Source organism: Camelus dromedarius, chromosome 21 (genome assembly GCF_036321535.1).
Source record: "Camelus dromedarius isolate mCamDro1 chromosome 21, mCamDro1.pat, whole genome shotgun sequence".
Taxonomy (NCBI): Eukaryota; Metazoa; Chordata; class Mammalia; order Artiodactyla; family Camelidae; genus Camelus; species Camelus dromedarius.
This window is the reverse complement of record NC_087456.1, coordinates 20774605-20789984: the sequence shown is the minus strand read 5'-3', so window position 1 is coordinate 20789984 and position 15380 is coordinate 20774605. Positions and strand designations below refer to the sequence as shown.

Here is a 15380-nt window from a genome sequence, read left to right as displayed (position 1 = left end):
CCTGAAGGGAAGTGCATGGTGAATCCTCAATGTGCTGCTGGGGCTCCTGCTCTCAGCTGTCTTCCTCGGCCACCCAGACACATCGGTCCACCAAAACCTCGCTGGGCTGCTACTATGTGCCAAGCCTGGTGCTTAGCACCTGGGACTGGGGCAAAGACAAAAGCTCTCTGTTCTTTAAATGCTTCCCCGGGAGGGAGGAAGACAGACTTGGTTTTGAAATCGGGCAAATTCTGGATCTAAATCCCTGCCTTCCCTCTTGCTACCAGGTCAAAGTGTTTGGTCCCAGCCTCAGCTTCCCTGTTTGTAAAATGGAGGCTACACAGCCTTATTCATGGAGGTGATACAGGGATCAAAGGGGCCTACAGATTCACGCACCCAGGGCCTCACACAGAAAGACCGAGGTTCTCCCCCAGCCCCAGGGGGTGGGGAGCACTTTGTGGCTAATTTTGTGGTCCCTGAGCTACTGTGTAAAAATTTTCGTGGAGAGAGTAGAAAGGAGTAGCTTTGAAGAGTGGTTTTTGTCTTTTTTAAGGTCTTAGCAATTATTTTATAGAGGATTCAAAACTAAAATCCCACATTTGAAGAATATTTTAAATCCTTTGCTGATTAAAATGTTACTCAATCTGACCCCCATACCCAGGGGGTTGTCAGAGCCCCAAGTGGATCTTCCAGCTTCCAAAGACCCCCACCCCCCGTCGTCCACCCCCCAGACACTCCTTGAGGGCTTGGGGTCAGAAGGACCACACGCAGACAGCACCCAGCACCGAGGTCCCCAGGGCCTTTATTCAGGGAGGTACAGAGCGTCTGTAGTCAGTCCGGCAGGCACTGTGCGGGGGTTTGTAACAGCTCAGTTTTCTCCAAAGGTGTGGCGGGGAGAGGGGTTCAGAGGGAAGGAGAACACTCAGGGGAGTCCTCTCCTTCAGCAAAAGGCACTGGCGGGGGTGAGCACCCTGCTTCTTCCCAAGCAAGGGCCTGGGTCATATACACACGGGGGTTGACTGGATGCAGAGAAACTCAAAGCTAAATACAGCTAACAGGGCAAAGAGTCCATGGTGGGGCGTGGGAGGTGGGATGGTGGCCAGGGCTGCATCTGGGCCCTTTCCACCAGCAGGAAAGCAAGTTCAGGAACAAGGCAAAGCTTTTAAAGGAGAAACAAATCCAGCCTCTCAATCTTAGTGTTTTGTGCAATTAAAAAACCCGACAAAATAAATATAACTTAAAAACTTCTTACATGACACTAAAGGCACATCTGGGACAAGCAGTTGAGAAACCTCCCTCCACTGTTAAGCAGGCTGGACACCAAGCGCCTGGGGCCCAGCAGGGACACGGCTGGAAGGGCACACACTCACCTGTGCGCAGGCACGCCCAGCTCATCCCACCCTCCTGGCACCTGAGCGGCCAGGACCCAAGGAGTCCCTGCCCGGACGGGGCTGGCTGGGGAAGGTTTCAGATCGCCTGGGCAGGGGCTTTGGGAAATCCCATTCCAGGATTGTTCAATGCCGCTCAGACAGAAGGGTGGGGGATAGAGGGGAGAAAGAGAGTAGGTGTGGAGGAGGAGAACCAGCATGGGAAATAGAAAAGTCCCAAGCCCCTAGAATTACCCTACAAGATGCCACTTTCTACCATTCACATATATAATGTAACCCAAAGCAAAGGATTGCCAGTAAGAGGCCCTATGGGCCCCCTTTACTAAACAAATCGTCTGCATATTAGCACATTGTTTGCAGACAACTGGTGTCTGCTTAAAGTGCTTAGAATGTTTGTTCTCTTAAATCAGTTAGGCTGGTCCCCTGTAATTTTTGTTCATAGCATTGATCTGCTTTAGCAAACTTTTTTCACAGGGTGATTTGGCCAGCCCATAGTGGTAGAACCTTTACATCTGAATTAATGATGTCCCTTCCCCGCAGACAGCTGCAGCAGAGACACCTGGGGTCTCTCCTGCCCCATAAATGACTACAGCTCCCGAGACCCCGAGCTGGCTTTGCCTTCTAAGGTCACGTGCTGTCACAAGATCTCTTGTGCTCAGCAGGGCGGGGGTGTGACCTTTAGCAAGTCAGCCCACACAGGAGCTCATTGCTGTTTTGAACAAGAGCCAGGAAGTTTGAAAGTGATTTCCTTTTTTAAAATCTGTACTTACACATTCTCATGTGTCCCACCCTCCACCCCCACCAACTGTCACTCACCCAGCATGAAAAGGGAAAATGTACGTGTCACATGGGCAAGTTGACAGTTCCCCCAGAGACCCTGGGGTAATGGGGGGCAGCCCAGGAAGCCCTCCCTCTGGACTGGTCCTCCAGGCACACGCACCTGGGGACACACTATCTCCATGTGTCCCTGGAGAAGCTCCCCGCAGAGCAACGGGCCCAGTGCTGCTGGCCTGGCGCCCGGCCGGAGCTCCTCAACTCTGCTCTCCTGTACCCCCAACCGCAAAGGAGAGCACCTGGGCCACAGCTCCAAATGGTCATAGAGCCAGAGTTTTGTTCCTTAGAAGTCACGCAAAATTTACATTCTTCTCAATAATACAGACCTACTTGCTTTACAGTTAAAATAAGGCTTACAGCTGGTTCTCTGTGAATCTTCAAGCAACCTAGACACTCCAGGAGGAGATGCCTGGCACCCATCACATACTCTGGAAGCTGCCCACACCGTGTCTGGGACACAGGCCTAAGTTCCTCAGGCTGTTAAGACTTATTTCAGGGGGAAAATGATGCCAGGAAGCCAGCCTCCTGCTACCTCCCTGCTCAGCGCAGGCCTGAAGCTCTGCCCTGTAATGGCTGAGGACCCTGGACTTCATGGGAGCCCTGGGTGTGCAGCAGGCAGACCGCCTGGCACCAGGAGGTGGGGCAGGTGAGGGGACGGAAGAGAAGTGTCCCCTGCAGGTTCTGTTCTTCCCCTGGGGGCTGCCTGTGCCCTGGCCCACTGCCACCCAGCCCCCAGCACGGCAAGGTGAGGAGCGGGAGGCACAAGCAGCTCTGGGGATTGGGTGGCATCCTTGGAAGCTCAGGTCTGCAGAGTGTCCCTCTGAATCCATGGGCAGAAATCAGAGATGGAGCAACACAGCTCCTGCCTGCCCCCTCCTGGGAAGGCCAGTGTTGGAGAACACAGCCAATTTGGATCTGGACTCCTCCTACTCCTGGGTCTGTCCCAGTGCTGGAGGGTTTCAATCCCGGGTGGGTGGGGTCCCTGGTTTAGCAGCCCTACAAAAGCCACCACAGCATCTCTGGGAGTCCCTGGGCTGCTAAGCAGAGGATACTTGATTCATGGCCTACATGCTGTTCCCAGTGGTTTTGTGCCCCAACTACCAGAAAGGCACCAGGGACCTATTCTTACAGCAACCCTCCCGACCCCCAACCCAGGCTGAGAGGATGGAGCAGAATGAGCTGTGCCCAGCAGTGGCGCTAACAGCACCAGCCACCAGGGGGCAGCAGGCCCCCACAGGTAGCCTGCCCAAAGGCTGAGGGGGCTCATCTACTAGAATCCCCTCTGGAGTCAGGGACCCCACAGCTTCCTGTACCTCCCTCCAGATCTAAACCCAACTGACCTCCCTGCAGGCAGCTGAGCCTGGGTTTGGGCCTCTCTGCTAGCAGGAGATCCTATGGACAAATGCCAAGCCCTTCAATTAGGAAGTAACTAGAAAATCTTATCTCCTCTTCTGCACAGTGTCTTGTAGTGACGTTTGGGAGGGTCAGTTCTGGGGCTCGCACCCAGGTAAAAGTGAAGAAAAAATTCAGAAGGAGGAGGGAAGTAAGAGGGGAGAAGAGGCCAGGACACGGCGAGGTGGGGCGCGGGGCAGCCTCAGGCGAGCGGGGCGTCCGGGCACATTTCCGTCAGGATGTCGATGAGGTTGTTCAGGCCCGAGAGGTAGCCATCCTCCCGGTTCCCTTCCTGCCACGGAACATCGTGCTGCAGGGTCTGGCCCTCAGGCAGGGGTGTGGTTTTTCCAAAGTCGATCATCCACACCTTGGCCTGTTCCTTCTTGTCGTGGATGAAGAGGAGGGAGCTGCCGATGACCTGCAGGGGAGCAGGGGGATGAGACGGGACAGCCCGGGGCCCCCACCCTGCCCTCCACACTGTGCGACCTGGCACTTGAGGGGACTCGGAAAAGCCTGAGGCCTCCGTGAAGTGGTGAGAGCTTTGCCCGCAGCTCTGGCCCCCATTCTCACCTGGGCAGCAAGCAGAGCCCGAGAGTGGCGATGCCAGGGGCAGAGGACGTGGGATCCAGAACCCTGACCACCCTCTGTGTGGGTGGCAGCAGGGAGGAGTCCAGGGTGGCAGACCCCTCCTCTCTGACTCTGCTCTGACCTGCACACTTTCCCTATTTCTAGACCACAGCTAACCATGGGGCTTGCCCCTCCCTTTGGAGATTTTGACTCAAACCTAACACCCCAAGGGGAGATGCCACCCTCCTACCTGTAGAGGGCAGGGGAAAGGACACTGTCCAAAAGACACTCACAGCTCCTGAGGAGGGTGGGCAGTTTCCCAGGTCATCTCTAGCCCCACAGCACACCCCCTGTAAGTCCTGGGCAGACGGGCTCTAAGGCGGGTTCGCGCTCATGGTCTCTGCCGGGGACAGCAGGCGCCAAGCACCCTTCCTGCTCTGGGCCAGATCAGAGCACCTGCATGGGGTAAGGTGCTTTCCCAAATATAAACACATCCCAGCACTGCTGGATCACCGTGTGAGTCCCAGAGGAGACAAGGGGGGATGGGGAGGGGCTGGGGTGCCATTATAGCTCCCAGGGCCTCGGGCAGGACAGGGAAAACCCTCTGGAAAAGCTGAGCCCAGTGAAGGGGCATTCTGTTCCTAGCTGGCCTCTTTCTAGACCTGAGATTTCTGAGTGAGCCTCCAGAAAGAGCACAGCAAAACAATTTTTCAGGAAATTACAGCAAAGTGCTGAAGGAGGGAGCGCAAAGCTGCAGGAGGCAGCCTGGGGCTGCCGAGTGGGCAGCAGTGGGTCCTTCCGTCCACCAGGGGGTCATGGGCGGCCCTACGGCCTGAGTCCTTCCTCCAGAGGAAGCGGGCCGGCTGGAGGAGGCAACGCAGGCTGCACAAAGCTGGGAACACAGAGACTCCAGGATGAGCCAAAGACACCCCAGGGACACTGAGCTTCAGTGAGGATGGAAAAAAGGGCATTTCGAGATCGGCTAGACCCAGCACAGCTACTCAGGGCTGAGCCACACTGAGCCTCCCCTCCAGACACCTTACACCTTCCTCATGGGTGGCCCTGTCCAGGCACCTCTGTCAGGGCCACCTCATATAGTAGGACATGTGCACCCTGGCCGAGGGATAGGTTCGGGATAAAACCCAAGGGCAAGGCCGGCTGTCTGCCCAGAGAAAGGCGGGCATGTAATCTGCACAATGGTTCTCTGTGGGTCTGGCCTACTGCCTCTGGGGAAGCTCTCCTGCCTGGCGCCCTGGGACCAGCTGTCTCAAATTTCTCCTGCTGGATCCACAGCCCTCTCTGCGGGCAGGGCTCGGCAGAGGCTGCCTCCATACAAGATCGCTCAAGGGCTGCCTTCCTGAGAGAGCTGCTAGTCGGCAGGAAGTGGTGGGATACCTGCTTCACATGCACCAGCTGCAGCAATAACCATTTTAGAGGCTGTAGGTATGTCCGTGTGTCTGTCCGCACATGGGGCTGGGGGCCCTGGGTTCCCCGATGTCAGGATCTTATAAACCCCTCCACAGAACCACAGACAATTCCCAAATCCTCTCTCCCAGCTGTCTCCGTTCCCTGTCTGCTGCCAACTGCCTCTGCAGACAAAGGCAGGAGAAGGCAAAGTTCCAGCAGTACTACTCCCAGAGCAGTACCCAAACACCTGCCTCCCCCTCCTAAAGATCTCCGGGTGGTGATGTGGGGGGCTGCTGGGCTACTCCAGCAGCTCAGAGAACTTCTGCCCTGAGCCCCTTGGGTGCTTGGGACAAGTCCTGCCACTGCCACTTGGCGCGCATGAGCCTCAGTGGCCTGGAGGGAGAGGGAGAAGAAAGAGGGCAACGGCGACAGTCTCAGGCAGGATGGGGAGCCGGACCCAGACGTTCTACGACATGGTTCCTGCGTGGCACAAGGTGCCCGAACTGACGGCCTGCAGGCTGTATGCACCCTAAAAACCCAGGGTTTTCAGAGCAAGCGGGTCTGCCAGCACGGAGGCCGGCCCACAGCTCAGGCAGGCATGCCCGAGGGTCGTGGCCAACCACACGGGGCACTGCTCTCTGCCCACAATGACAAAAGCTTAACACCTACCTCATGGCACTTGAAGAAGGGAGAGACTTCTAGGGTGGCCCGAATGTCCTTCAGTCGGTCCCGGTAGGCGATCTGGGTGGGAAAAGAAAGATGATCAGATTTAAACACTTGGAGGTAGGGGAGGATTTTAAGCCTGATTTGGGTCATTGGAGTCACTGAGTGTCAGTGTGGGAGGGGGCTTCCACCCCGATTATTCCAACCTCCTCATCTAGGAGCAAAGAAACAGGCCCAGAGAAGGCAGGGCAGCTGGGGCCCTGGTCCCAAGCTTCCTCCCCTCCACATGGCTTTGTGACCAGAGGTGCCGGGAGGGACAGTTCCCGAACAGCCTTGCAGCTTCCAGGAGCTCCTCACAGGAAAGTTAAGTCTATTCTGGAATGCTGGCAGTAGAGGCAGCACCCAGAGAGCCTAGATGCCCTGGTGTGTGTCTTCCTGATAGAAACTTCAGTGCCCTGACTTTTGAAAGGACACAGTAAGTAAGAGCTGGAGCCACAAACATCTCTGCCAGGGGCCTCTCCACGGAGCCTCCAGACCCCAGCTTGAGCTGTGCTGGCTCTGGGGGCACCCACCCTCCCCAGGGGCCGCGAGGGAAGCCTGTGGCCCAGGCACATACGGTCCCTCCATGCCCGTGTGCAGCAGCGCCAGCCCGGGGCTCAGCACCAGGAGCAAGCCCTTCTCGCCTAGGCGCGGGAAGACTGCATTCTGCGGCAGGCTTTGCCAAGGAGCAGACACCCTCTCGGGCAGGTGACCCAGGAACCAGAGCCTCAGGTATGGAAGCGTTTGGGTGCATGTCCCATGACCAAAGCCTCAGCTCTTGCCAGGGGCCAAGCGAAGTTTCCCCAGCCGGAAAAGGAGGGGAAGGAGAGTCCCCAGTTCCAGCCAGCGCTGAGGCTCCTTGGAGAAAGGCTGCCTGGGTCCAGCCCTCCCCACTCAGCAGCCTGGGAGGCTGGGCAGAAGAAAGCCCACGTCCCTGCTGTACCCAAGGCTCTGGCTGTCCCAGGGCCCCCTGCACTTGGGGTGTGGAGGCTCAACACACGCTACCTCAGCTGATCCCAGTGGTCAGAGAATCTGTCCAGCCTGCCTGCTGCCACAGTGGAAAATAAAGTCACTTTGTCATAAACTTCTGCCGCCCACACCTCTAGTCTCAGAAAGCCAGTCAGTTCTTTCTGGGGAGGGTGATGTAAATAGCAACCCCCAACTTCCCCAGCACAGTTCCCTCACTTGGTCTCAGCTTGGAAGAGGCCCGGCCGGGCCTAGAAGTGCAGGGACCGGCAGGCGGCCGGCCCACCTGGGTGTGTTCCACCTCTGCCCTTTCCTAGCTGCGTGTCCTTGACCTCTCAGTCTCACCATCTGTAAAATAGGGACAAGACTGCCCACCCGCTGCAGGGGGCTGCTGTGAGGATTCGGTGAGCACTGAACACACACTTGGCAGGCAGCGGGTGCTAAAGGCATACAGCAGTGGAAAGGACTGCTCTGAAGAGGGCGGAAATGTTCTCGGGAGCAGACGCTGCTGGTTAAGGGAAAGATGTGTGAGTGTTCACCGAGCTTCCCTGTTTACCCCCCGACGGGGCTGATAACCACGCCACTTTCCTTTCACCTTCCAAGCAGAAGTTTGGGGCCAGGGTTTTCTGCGTGGGAACCACGGCTGCCAGCCTGGCTCAGCCTCAGGCTGGGCAAGAGCCTCCAGAGAGGCAGCAGCTACCCCTGCCCGGGGAACATACAGCCAGCCCCTTGGCAGGGGGCACCCGACTCACCAGGATGTTACGGTTTCCTTTAGTGAATTCTCTGAAGGCCTCGGTCACCTGCTCCCTCGTTTTAGTCTTTTTGAAGTCCCGGTTCACAGAGCCGTCTTCTTTCTAAGGAGAATGGCATCCCGTCCAGGAGGGGTCAGCAGAGGGCCCCCAGGCTGGTGCTGGGCTCTTCCCCGGGGGTCACCGCGCCAACCTCAGAGCCATGGGCCCCAGCCTGACACCCCGGTGGCCAGGTGCCCATGTGTGGTACAAAGAGGCCGGCGCCGATCTGTCCAGGCACAGGGAGGTCAATTGCATGGGCACAGCAGAGGACAGGCTGCCCTGGCCCTGGCTGAGGAGAACAGAGGGGTGGCACCAGCGTCCCCGGCAGCGTGGAAGGCATTCGGAAGGCCTAGAGGCAGGAGGCGAGCTTGGGCCAAGAATGGAGGTGCGAGGCTGCCAGAGCCCGTCCTGAGTGTCCTGAATGTGAGCAGCAGAGGCTGAGGGAGATGCGTGGGCCTCAGTTGCCACTAGGGGCCTGGGCCCTGGAAACTGGGTGCCTCAAGTTCCCTGCTTTCCAGGGACGCCCTCCCTCCCCACAGACAGGAAAGAGGCACTCCTTGCCTCAAGTATGATTCCCTTTGTAATTTAAGGCCTCTTATTTAGGTTCCCCGAGAGCCAAGATATAACACTGCCAGCCCACCCAGCCCAAGAAAAGGCTCCATTTCCTGAGCGCAGTACTACGCCTGCTCCAGGCTGTTCAGGCAGCACACGGGGCTTAGCATTTCTATGAGGACATCTGTTCTTTAAGGACAAAGGGTGAGAAAGGATGAGTCCACTAGGAGCCCCCAGACTTGCGTCTGTGCACCACCAGGGTGAAGACGACCAACAGGCGGGATCCTGGGCAGGAGGAGAGAGCAGAGGGGTAGGTGGACGGCACATCTTGGGCTGGACCTTTCCCACAGGGGTTCTCTGAGGGGGCATTTCCTGGACCAAGGGAGGGAGAGGCTGGTGGAGTGCTGTTGGGGGCAGCTGGCTCCTCTCAGAGCTGGTGGCCCTCAGTCCCAGAAGATGGGCAGACAACGGACAGAGACCAGAAGATCCAGCTTGAGAGGGGAAGAGAGGTAAAGGGAAAAGAAGGTTGTTTCAAACAGATACAGAAAGGAAAAGGAGCACTGGGAGGAGGAGGATGAACATATAATTTGCTTTCACACTAAACGCAAAAAAGAGCGAAAGCCTGATTTCAGAAGACAGGGGAGGGGCAGATGACTTTCTCAGCTCAGAGCTCACAAAGCAGCAGTCCCAGGGGAAGGTGAAAACTTTCCCCCACTCAAAACCATTGGCAGCGAGGCACTGCCTGCAGAAACTTCCACCCAATGCCATCTGCGAGGAGGCTGCGGGAGCCGCTCTGGCCTCGCTCGCTTATGAGTCAGGGCTCCGCGCTGCCCAACTCTGACTCCAGGGCTGGCCAACGCGGGCCAAGAATGGACAGAGAATGGAAACCCAGGAAGGCTCTAGGACTGCCCTCCGCTCAGGATGGACGGCTGCCTGAGACCGCGGGGCCGGTGCCTGCAACCTCGCTCCTTGGGGTGAAGCACACGTCTGAGCCTGCTTTCAAATCTACCAGCAGAGGAGGCGTGGATACAGGGAGAGCATCCCCAGGCCCTTCTCGGGAGAGTGAAGGGGAAAGAAAAGAGAATGAGGTGGCCCAGAAGTTGGAGGTGGCCTCAGTGCAGAGGTGTCTGGCGACCTGGAGGAGCAGTGCCTAGTCCCACCTGTCCAGGGAAGATGGCGCGAATGTCAAAGGCAGCCAGCATGCTCCCTCCCTTGCCTGCATCTCATTGTCAGTCCTGATTTTCTGCTCATGGGCAGAACAAGGCAGCGCCTAGCACTGGCATCCAGTGAGCTGGCTCCTGGGTGGGTTCTCAGCGCCGGGCATGGTCTAGGGTAAATGTAGGGTTCCTGGCAGAGGACTCATCACTGGGCAGGGCTAGAAACCATCCCTGCTTCTGGGCCCCAGGCCCCTACATGGTCATCCCACCCAGACCCAGACCAAGGAGTAGGCCAGTTTCCCCAAATATCTGTCTCTGAGGCTGGCTGCCCACACCCTGGGCCTGTGCAGAGAGGAATCTTACCACCTCTGAAGGGTCCTGAGAGCAGCCAGGACCCCAGGGGTGGATGCTGGTGGGGCCCCCCAAACCCAATGACTTCCCCATCCAGGAGCTGGGCACTCAGGCCACACCTGGCTGTCCTCACCTTAATGCCCTCGATCCTGAACCCCAGGGTGGCCGTGGAGCTGATGGTCTCCCTCCACTGCATGTACCGCGGCTTGGTCACGGCCCGCTGGGCTTTCTCCTCCTCGGTTGGGGCCTCAGGGTCCACCTCAATCATCTTCTGATACATATCCTTCCGGAGGCTGGGCTTCTTGCGGGCCTTGGTGAGCTCCTCCTCCAGGTAGGTCCTGAGAGGGAGGGGAGGCCATGTGAGGGCTGTGGGCTGGACCTCAGCCCCCTGGTGCCTTGCCTGAGGACTGCTGTCAACGTAGTCAAGTCAGGCTCATCCAGGATGGGCACATGCTTGGTTGGACCGGGCCTGGCTCTTGACTGAGAACAAAGCAGCGTGGCCCAATGGGAGCAACCTCCTTCCAAGACTACTGACAAAGCCCAAGGAGCTCTTCCTTCAGGGGCCAGCAGAAGAGGTAGGAGGAGGCAGGGCAGCTTGGTGGCTTGTCCTTCTGTCCCTCCCCTCATCCTGCTGGGGTGAGGGTGGGAGAGGGGGCTGAGGGCAGCATCCACTCAGGGTGACAGCTGTGCCCCCGTGGCTGCCTGGGACCCTCCCTCAAAGCAAGGGCTTTGGAAGCTAGCACCTGTGTGGGTCGGGAAGCGTGTTCTGTCCCCACCCCACCCATCTCCCCAGTGTTGCAGCAGCCTGAAGGCTCTCACCAAAGAGGGGACACCTTGTTGAGAACAAAGGTCAGGGGCCTCTGAAGGGGCCAGTGTTGGAGGGCAAAACCCATGACGTGCCCGTCTCTTCCTGCCCCTTTCCTGAGACACCAGGATTCAAGAGAATGCAGTCAATGAAACCGTTCACCGCCCTGCCCTCTGCACAGGCAGGCCCGGCCTGCAGGATGAACTGACCAGAGTCCCCTAGAAACTGGCGGAGGAAACAGGAATGGGGACAGTACAGGATCTGAGCAGCCTGAGACAATTCCTGGCCCCAGGCTGCCTCCTTGACCCCCATCGCCAAAAGAGGGGTGAGTCCCCACTGCTGCACATCACAAACGCCCACCCTCTCCCTTACTTCTCCTTTAAATTTCCCTTCTCCCCCTACAACCGGCTTAGCTGCTGCCTGTGATCCTTCCTGAAACAGAAATCTGCAGTGTCAGTTGAGCAGAGGGAAGTTTTCTCCCGGGGCCTGCGTGGGTGGAAGTTGTGACAACCAGCCTGGCCTCCACTCTCCCCTATCTGTCTCTGGGGCCTGACTCCATCGCATCCCACCACACCTCCAACCTGCCGGTTTGGGATCCAGAACAGACTGAACTTCAAATCCATGATGCCCTTAAAAGATAAGCTTCCAGAAACCACTGGACCAACTCTTCCAAGAAAAAAGCAAATCCTTGGGTGTGAACTTAAGCCTGGTCATTTAGGACCTTCCAGGGGTGATGAAGACCATAAGGAGGTAGTCTGCCCTTGGTCGTACCCTTGCACGCACACCCACGTACACACATGTGTATGCACACACTACTATATGCATGTTGCACCCACACATACATGTACACACACTACTGTGCGTGCAGAGCCAGGCCAGAGAGGATGAGAGCTTCAGGGTAGAGGCTGTGAGGCAGGAGGCTTTTGCATGTGTGTTATTTGTTCGTGTGCTGTGTGGCTGGGGAAGGGGCTGCCACCCCAAATGCTCCTAAGTGCACTGCAGGGGACTGCAGGGTGGTGGGTGGCTGCACCTCTGTAAAGAGCTCTCAGTATCTCCTTAAACAGGAAGCAGGACTTGCTGTCAAATCCCTTCCAACACAGGGCATTCTCCAAAAAGGGCCCCCGCAGCTCAATCTGGGCAGAGTTGCTCAACCTTGGGAGAGGAAAGGGGTTGGGCAGAGATGCCTATGGGGTCACCAGCCAGATGGTGGGGCCAGGGGTCCACTGGGACACAAGCCACAAAGTCTCTCCATAAAGCCCCAGCACTGGCCCAGCCCACACCCACCCCAGCATGAAGGCCAAACCTTGTCACATGGGGGGTGAAGCCTGCTGGGTGAAGCCACAAGACCAAGAAAAGGGAGTGTTCCTCTAGGGAAGGCAGCCAGCCAGCCTACAGGGAACCAACATGTGGCACACCAAAGTCACCCACTTCCCACCACATCTTCTCCAACCTCTTCCAAAAGGGCAGAGGTGCTACAGACAATTCTGGTCTCCACCCACCAGCCCCTGGTCCAGATGTCAGGAAGACACTTCTGATTCTCCAAGGAAGGTCACATAACACATGGATTTGCAGGGTCAGGTCTAAGGAAACTCCCAGAGCAAGGTGAGCATATGTCCGTGAACTGGGGTTCCCAAGACACCCCTAGTTATGACATTACTGTGCCTGCATCACCTTTTCCTCAAGCCCCACCATGGCCGAGACGGGGTCTGCTGATCAGCCTTTCCACCACTGCGATGAGTCTAAACCCCTCCTGCTGGGAACTCAGTGATTGTGGGGCCCTTGGCTCTGATGTCCTCCCTCTGGCCGTCCTCCCTCTGGCCAGCACGGAGTCCCCAGGAAGCACCCAACTGCAGCCCAGGCTCGATCTACCTGGTGCAGACGTGGGCTGTGCAGCTGCCTGGCAGTGTGCCCTGGTGAGTCCCTTAACCTCTGGTGTCAAAGTCCTCCAGCTCAGACTAGACTATGGCCCATCTGCCAGGGTGGCCGTAAGGAGCACCCAGCACTCAGAGCGTAGAAGGGCCCATCCTCAGGTCCTGTGAGACAGGGACGGCGGGGCTGGGGTGAGACCTACCTCTTTCCCTCCACCCAGGATCCTCACCCACCCATTCCCTCAGCCTCCAGGCCCTGCCCAGGACTGGGTTAAACCTGTCCCAGCTTTGCTGGTCACTCTGGGTCTCTCCTGAGAGCCCTGGGGTGCAGTGGGACAGAGGCTGCAGGTGACAGGGGATTAAGGACAGCCTTGGTAAGGGGGGGCTCCTATCCCCAGCAGACTCCCAGGAGCAGACAGGCACAGGGAGCAGCGTTTCAGGACTGACTGGCCATGCGTTCTTCCCACAGGGTGTGCTTTCTTGTCCATGGTCTGAGCGAATACCAATCAGAACATTTATGTGTCTCCCCTGGAAAGGGCTCATCCTGCTGCACCCGCGAGGGCCTTCCAGGGACAGAAATAAGACTCTGGGGAAGAGCCGTGCCCAGGTGGTGGCTGGAGGGACATTCTGTCTCCACTCTGTGGGTTGGAGATGGTGAGAGCCCTGGATAGAGAGAGAGGGAGGCTGGGGACAGTGCCAGAGCTAAGAGTAGGACCTATACTTCCCCACCCCTTCGTCCTTGCCCTGCAGGCAATGCCAGGAAACATAGCGGGGCAGCCTGCAGGGTGTGATTTTATGACACAGCTCCCAGGAGGAATGAGGAGGGAAGGAAAACTGACTGGCTTGGCCTGCTTCTCTCTTGACCGCTGTCTCTCTTGAACATACACACATATATTCACACATACTCCTCTTTCTCCATCTCCTCTTAGAAGAAATTAAACTGTTTAAACCATCCAGAGCAAATGCAGGCTCTAACTCTGAGCTCTGTTTCTCGGAGCCTGGTCTCCCCGGTAAGCGGCGGGCTGGGAGGGAGAAGGCCAGCATCTGGCCGTCCATCTGGGCACCAGCAGCCAGGCAGCGATCTTAGGCCTTAGAGAACTTCACTGTCCCCTGTCCCACAGGGAAGAAGGAGCTACTCCGTGACTCTTGAGATGAAGGACAGAGCCTTAGGGGGACCCAATTCCACACACGGGCCCATGGACCTCTCCAGCCTCTGGGCCCTGCCCTGGGCCTGGGAGCACGCAGCCGTCAAGCTGGGGCCACCCCCAGCACCAGTCCAGAATGCAGGTGAGCCAGTACCTGTGGTCAGGGCCTCTCGTGCGCCTGGATTTCCTCCTCCGTTATACTCTTATGACAGGCAAAGGCCTTTTTTGGCAAACCAACATGATCTACTAACCAGCTTCCTCTTCCCACTCACTGGCTGGGTGGGGATGTGGGGGTGGGAGGCGTGGGATGAGAAGTCTCCCCCACCCTGCTGCCCCCCAGCAAGCCCACCTGACCTGGTGGGTCTCTCTGCCCTCTCCCTGGGGAGGCTCTGCTCCCACCCATTCTGGCCCCACCAGCTACTGGCTCCTGCCCCACCCCAGCTCACCAGAGAAGGGAAGGGGCCGTCGTGGGCAAAGCCAGCATCCCTGTCCCCTCTGCACATATGTGAGATGACCTGGGTGGAGTCCAACCAGCCCCCTAGCCTGGCCTTGCACACACGAGGCCTCAGAAACAGCCCAGAAAGCTTGGCCTCCTGGAAGCCTTGGATGCCGTACCTGGCACCTGCCGCCTGGCCGGGCTGGGTGCTGAGGAGCGAGTGTGCTCTGTCCGAGGAGCCTGACTCACCTGATGCCCATCTTGCAGTCCATCACACAGGGCGAGTCGAAGTCGGCCAGCAGGTCATCCATCTGGTTGTAGCGCTCCCCGTCCTTCACCACGTCCCCGTGGTAGGCAGGCACGAAGGGCTTCAGCACGTCGGCCATCAGCCGGTCCAGGCAGCGCTGTTCCGACTCACAGTGCTTCTTCAGAATCCTGCCATTGGCAGCTGCCTTGAAGCTCCCTGCAGAGCAAGGTGGAAGGAGGCCCTGGGTCCCCAGCCTTGGCCCTCCCTGCTCTGACCACCCCTTGGCCCTCCATCTCAGTGCCCCGGCCTCTCGGGGAGGCTGTGGGGCTTGCCAACCACAGGGCTGAAGGGGTGCCCACGTCCCTGCTGGTGGACTGAGCCCTTTAAGGGGAGTGGGTACAAGTCCCAGTCCCCTCAGTCCCTGACAGCAACTCAGGGTTCCCTGACCTCCCAGACCCCAGGCTCCTCCTCTGAAGATGGAGGCACTCCAGTGCTCACTGTTGGAGAGTGGGCAGGGCTAAGTGAGAGGTCTGTGCCAGGACCGATTCACCCATCTCTGTGTGACTACTGTCCCCCAACCCCACTGTCAACCCTGCTTCTTAGCCACGAAGTTGTCTCTGGTCTCAGTAGAGGAGAAGTCCTGATAGGACCAGATTTAGTGCCAGAACAGGGAGATGGGCTGAGAAGTGGGGATCCGAGGCTCGGCCCATCTGGGCACCACACCCTCAGGTAAGTAATGAGAAGGGTGTCCATCCACCTGCCTTAGGCTGAGCCACTGTGGTTGAGGATATAA

General features: G+C 57.8%; 1 protein-coding gene across 2 annotated transcripts in view; it reads right to left on the bottom strand.

The window, feature by feature from the left end:
* Window positions 1-761: 761 nt before the first annotated feature.
* Window positions 762-15380, bottom strand: part of ITPKB (inositol-trisphosphate 3-kinase B) — a 96502-nt gene continuing 81883 nt past the window's right edge. For both annotated transcript variants that reach the window (XM_031438463.2, XM_031438464.2), the window contains exons 4-8: window positions 14590-14803; window positions 10220-10424; window positions 7988-8089; window positions 6237-6308; window positions 762-4011 (exon numbers count right to left, since the gene is read on the bottom strand). In XM_031438463.2, the coding sequence (XP_031294323.2) occupies window positions 3796-4011; window positions 6237-6308; window positions 7988-8089; window positions 10220-10424; window positions 14590-14803 (809 nt within the window). In that variant the 3' untranslated portion in view covers window positions 762-3795. The remainder of the gene's footprint in view (window positions 4012-6236; window positions 6309-7987; window positions 8090-10219; window positions 10425-14589; window positions 14804-15380) is intronic.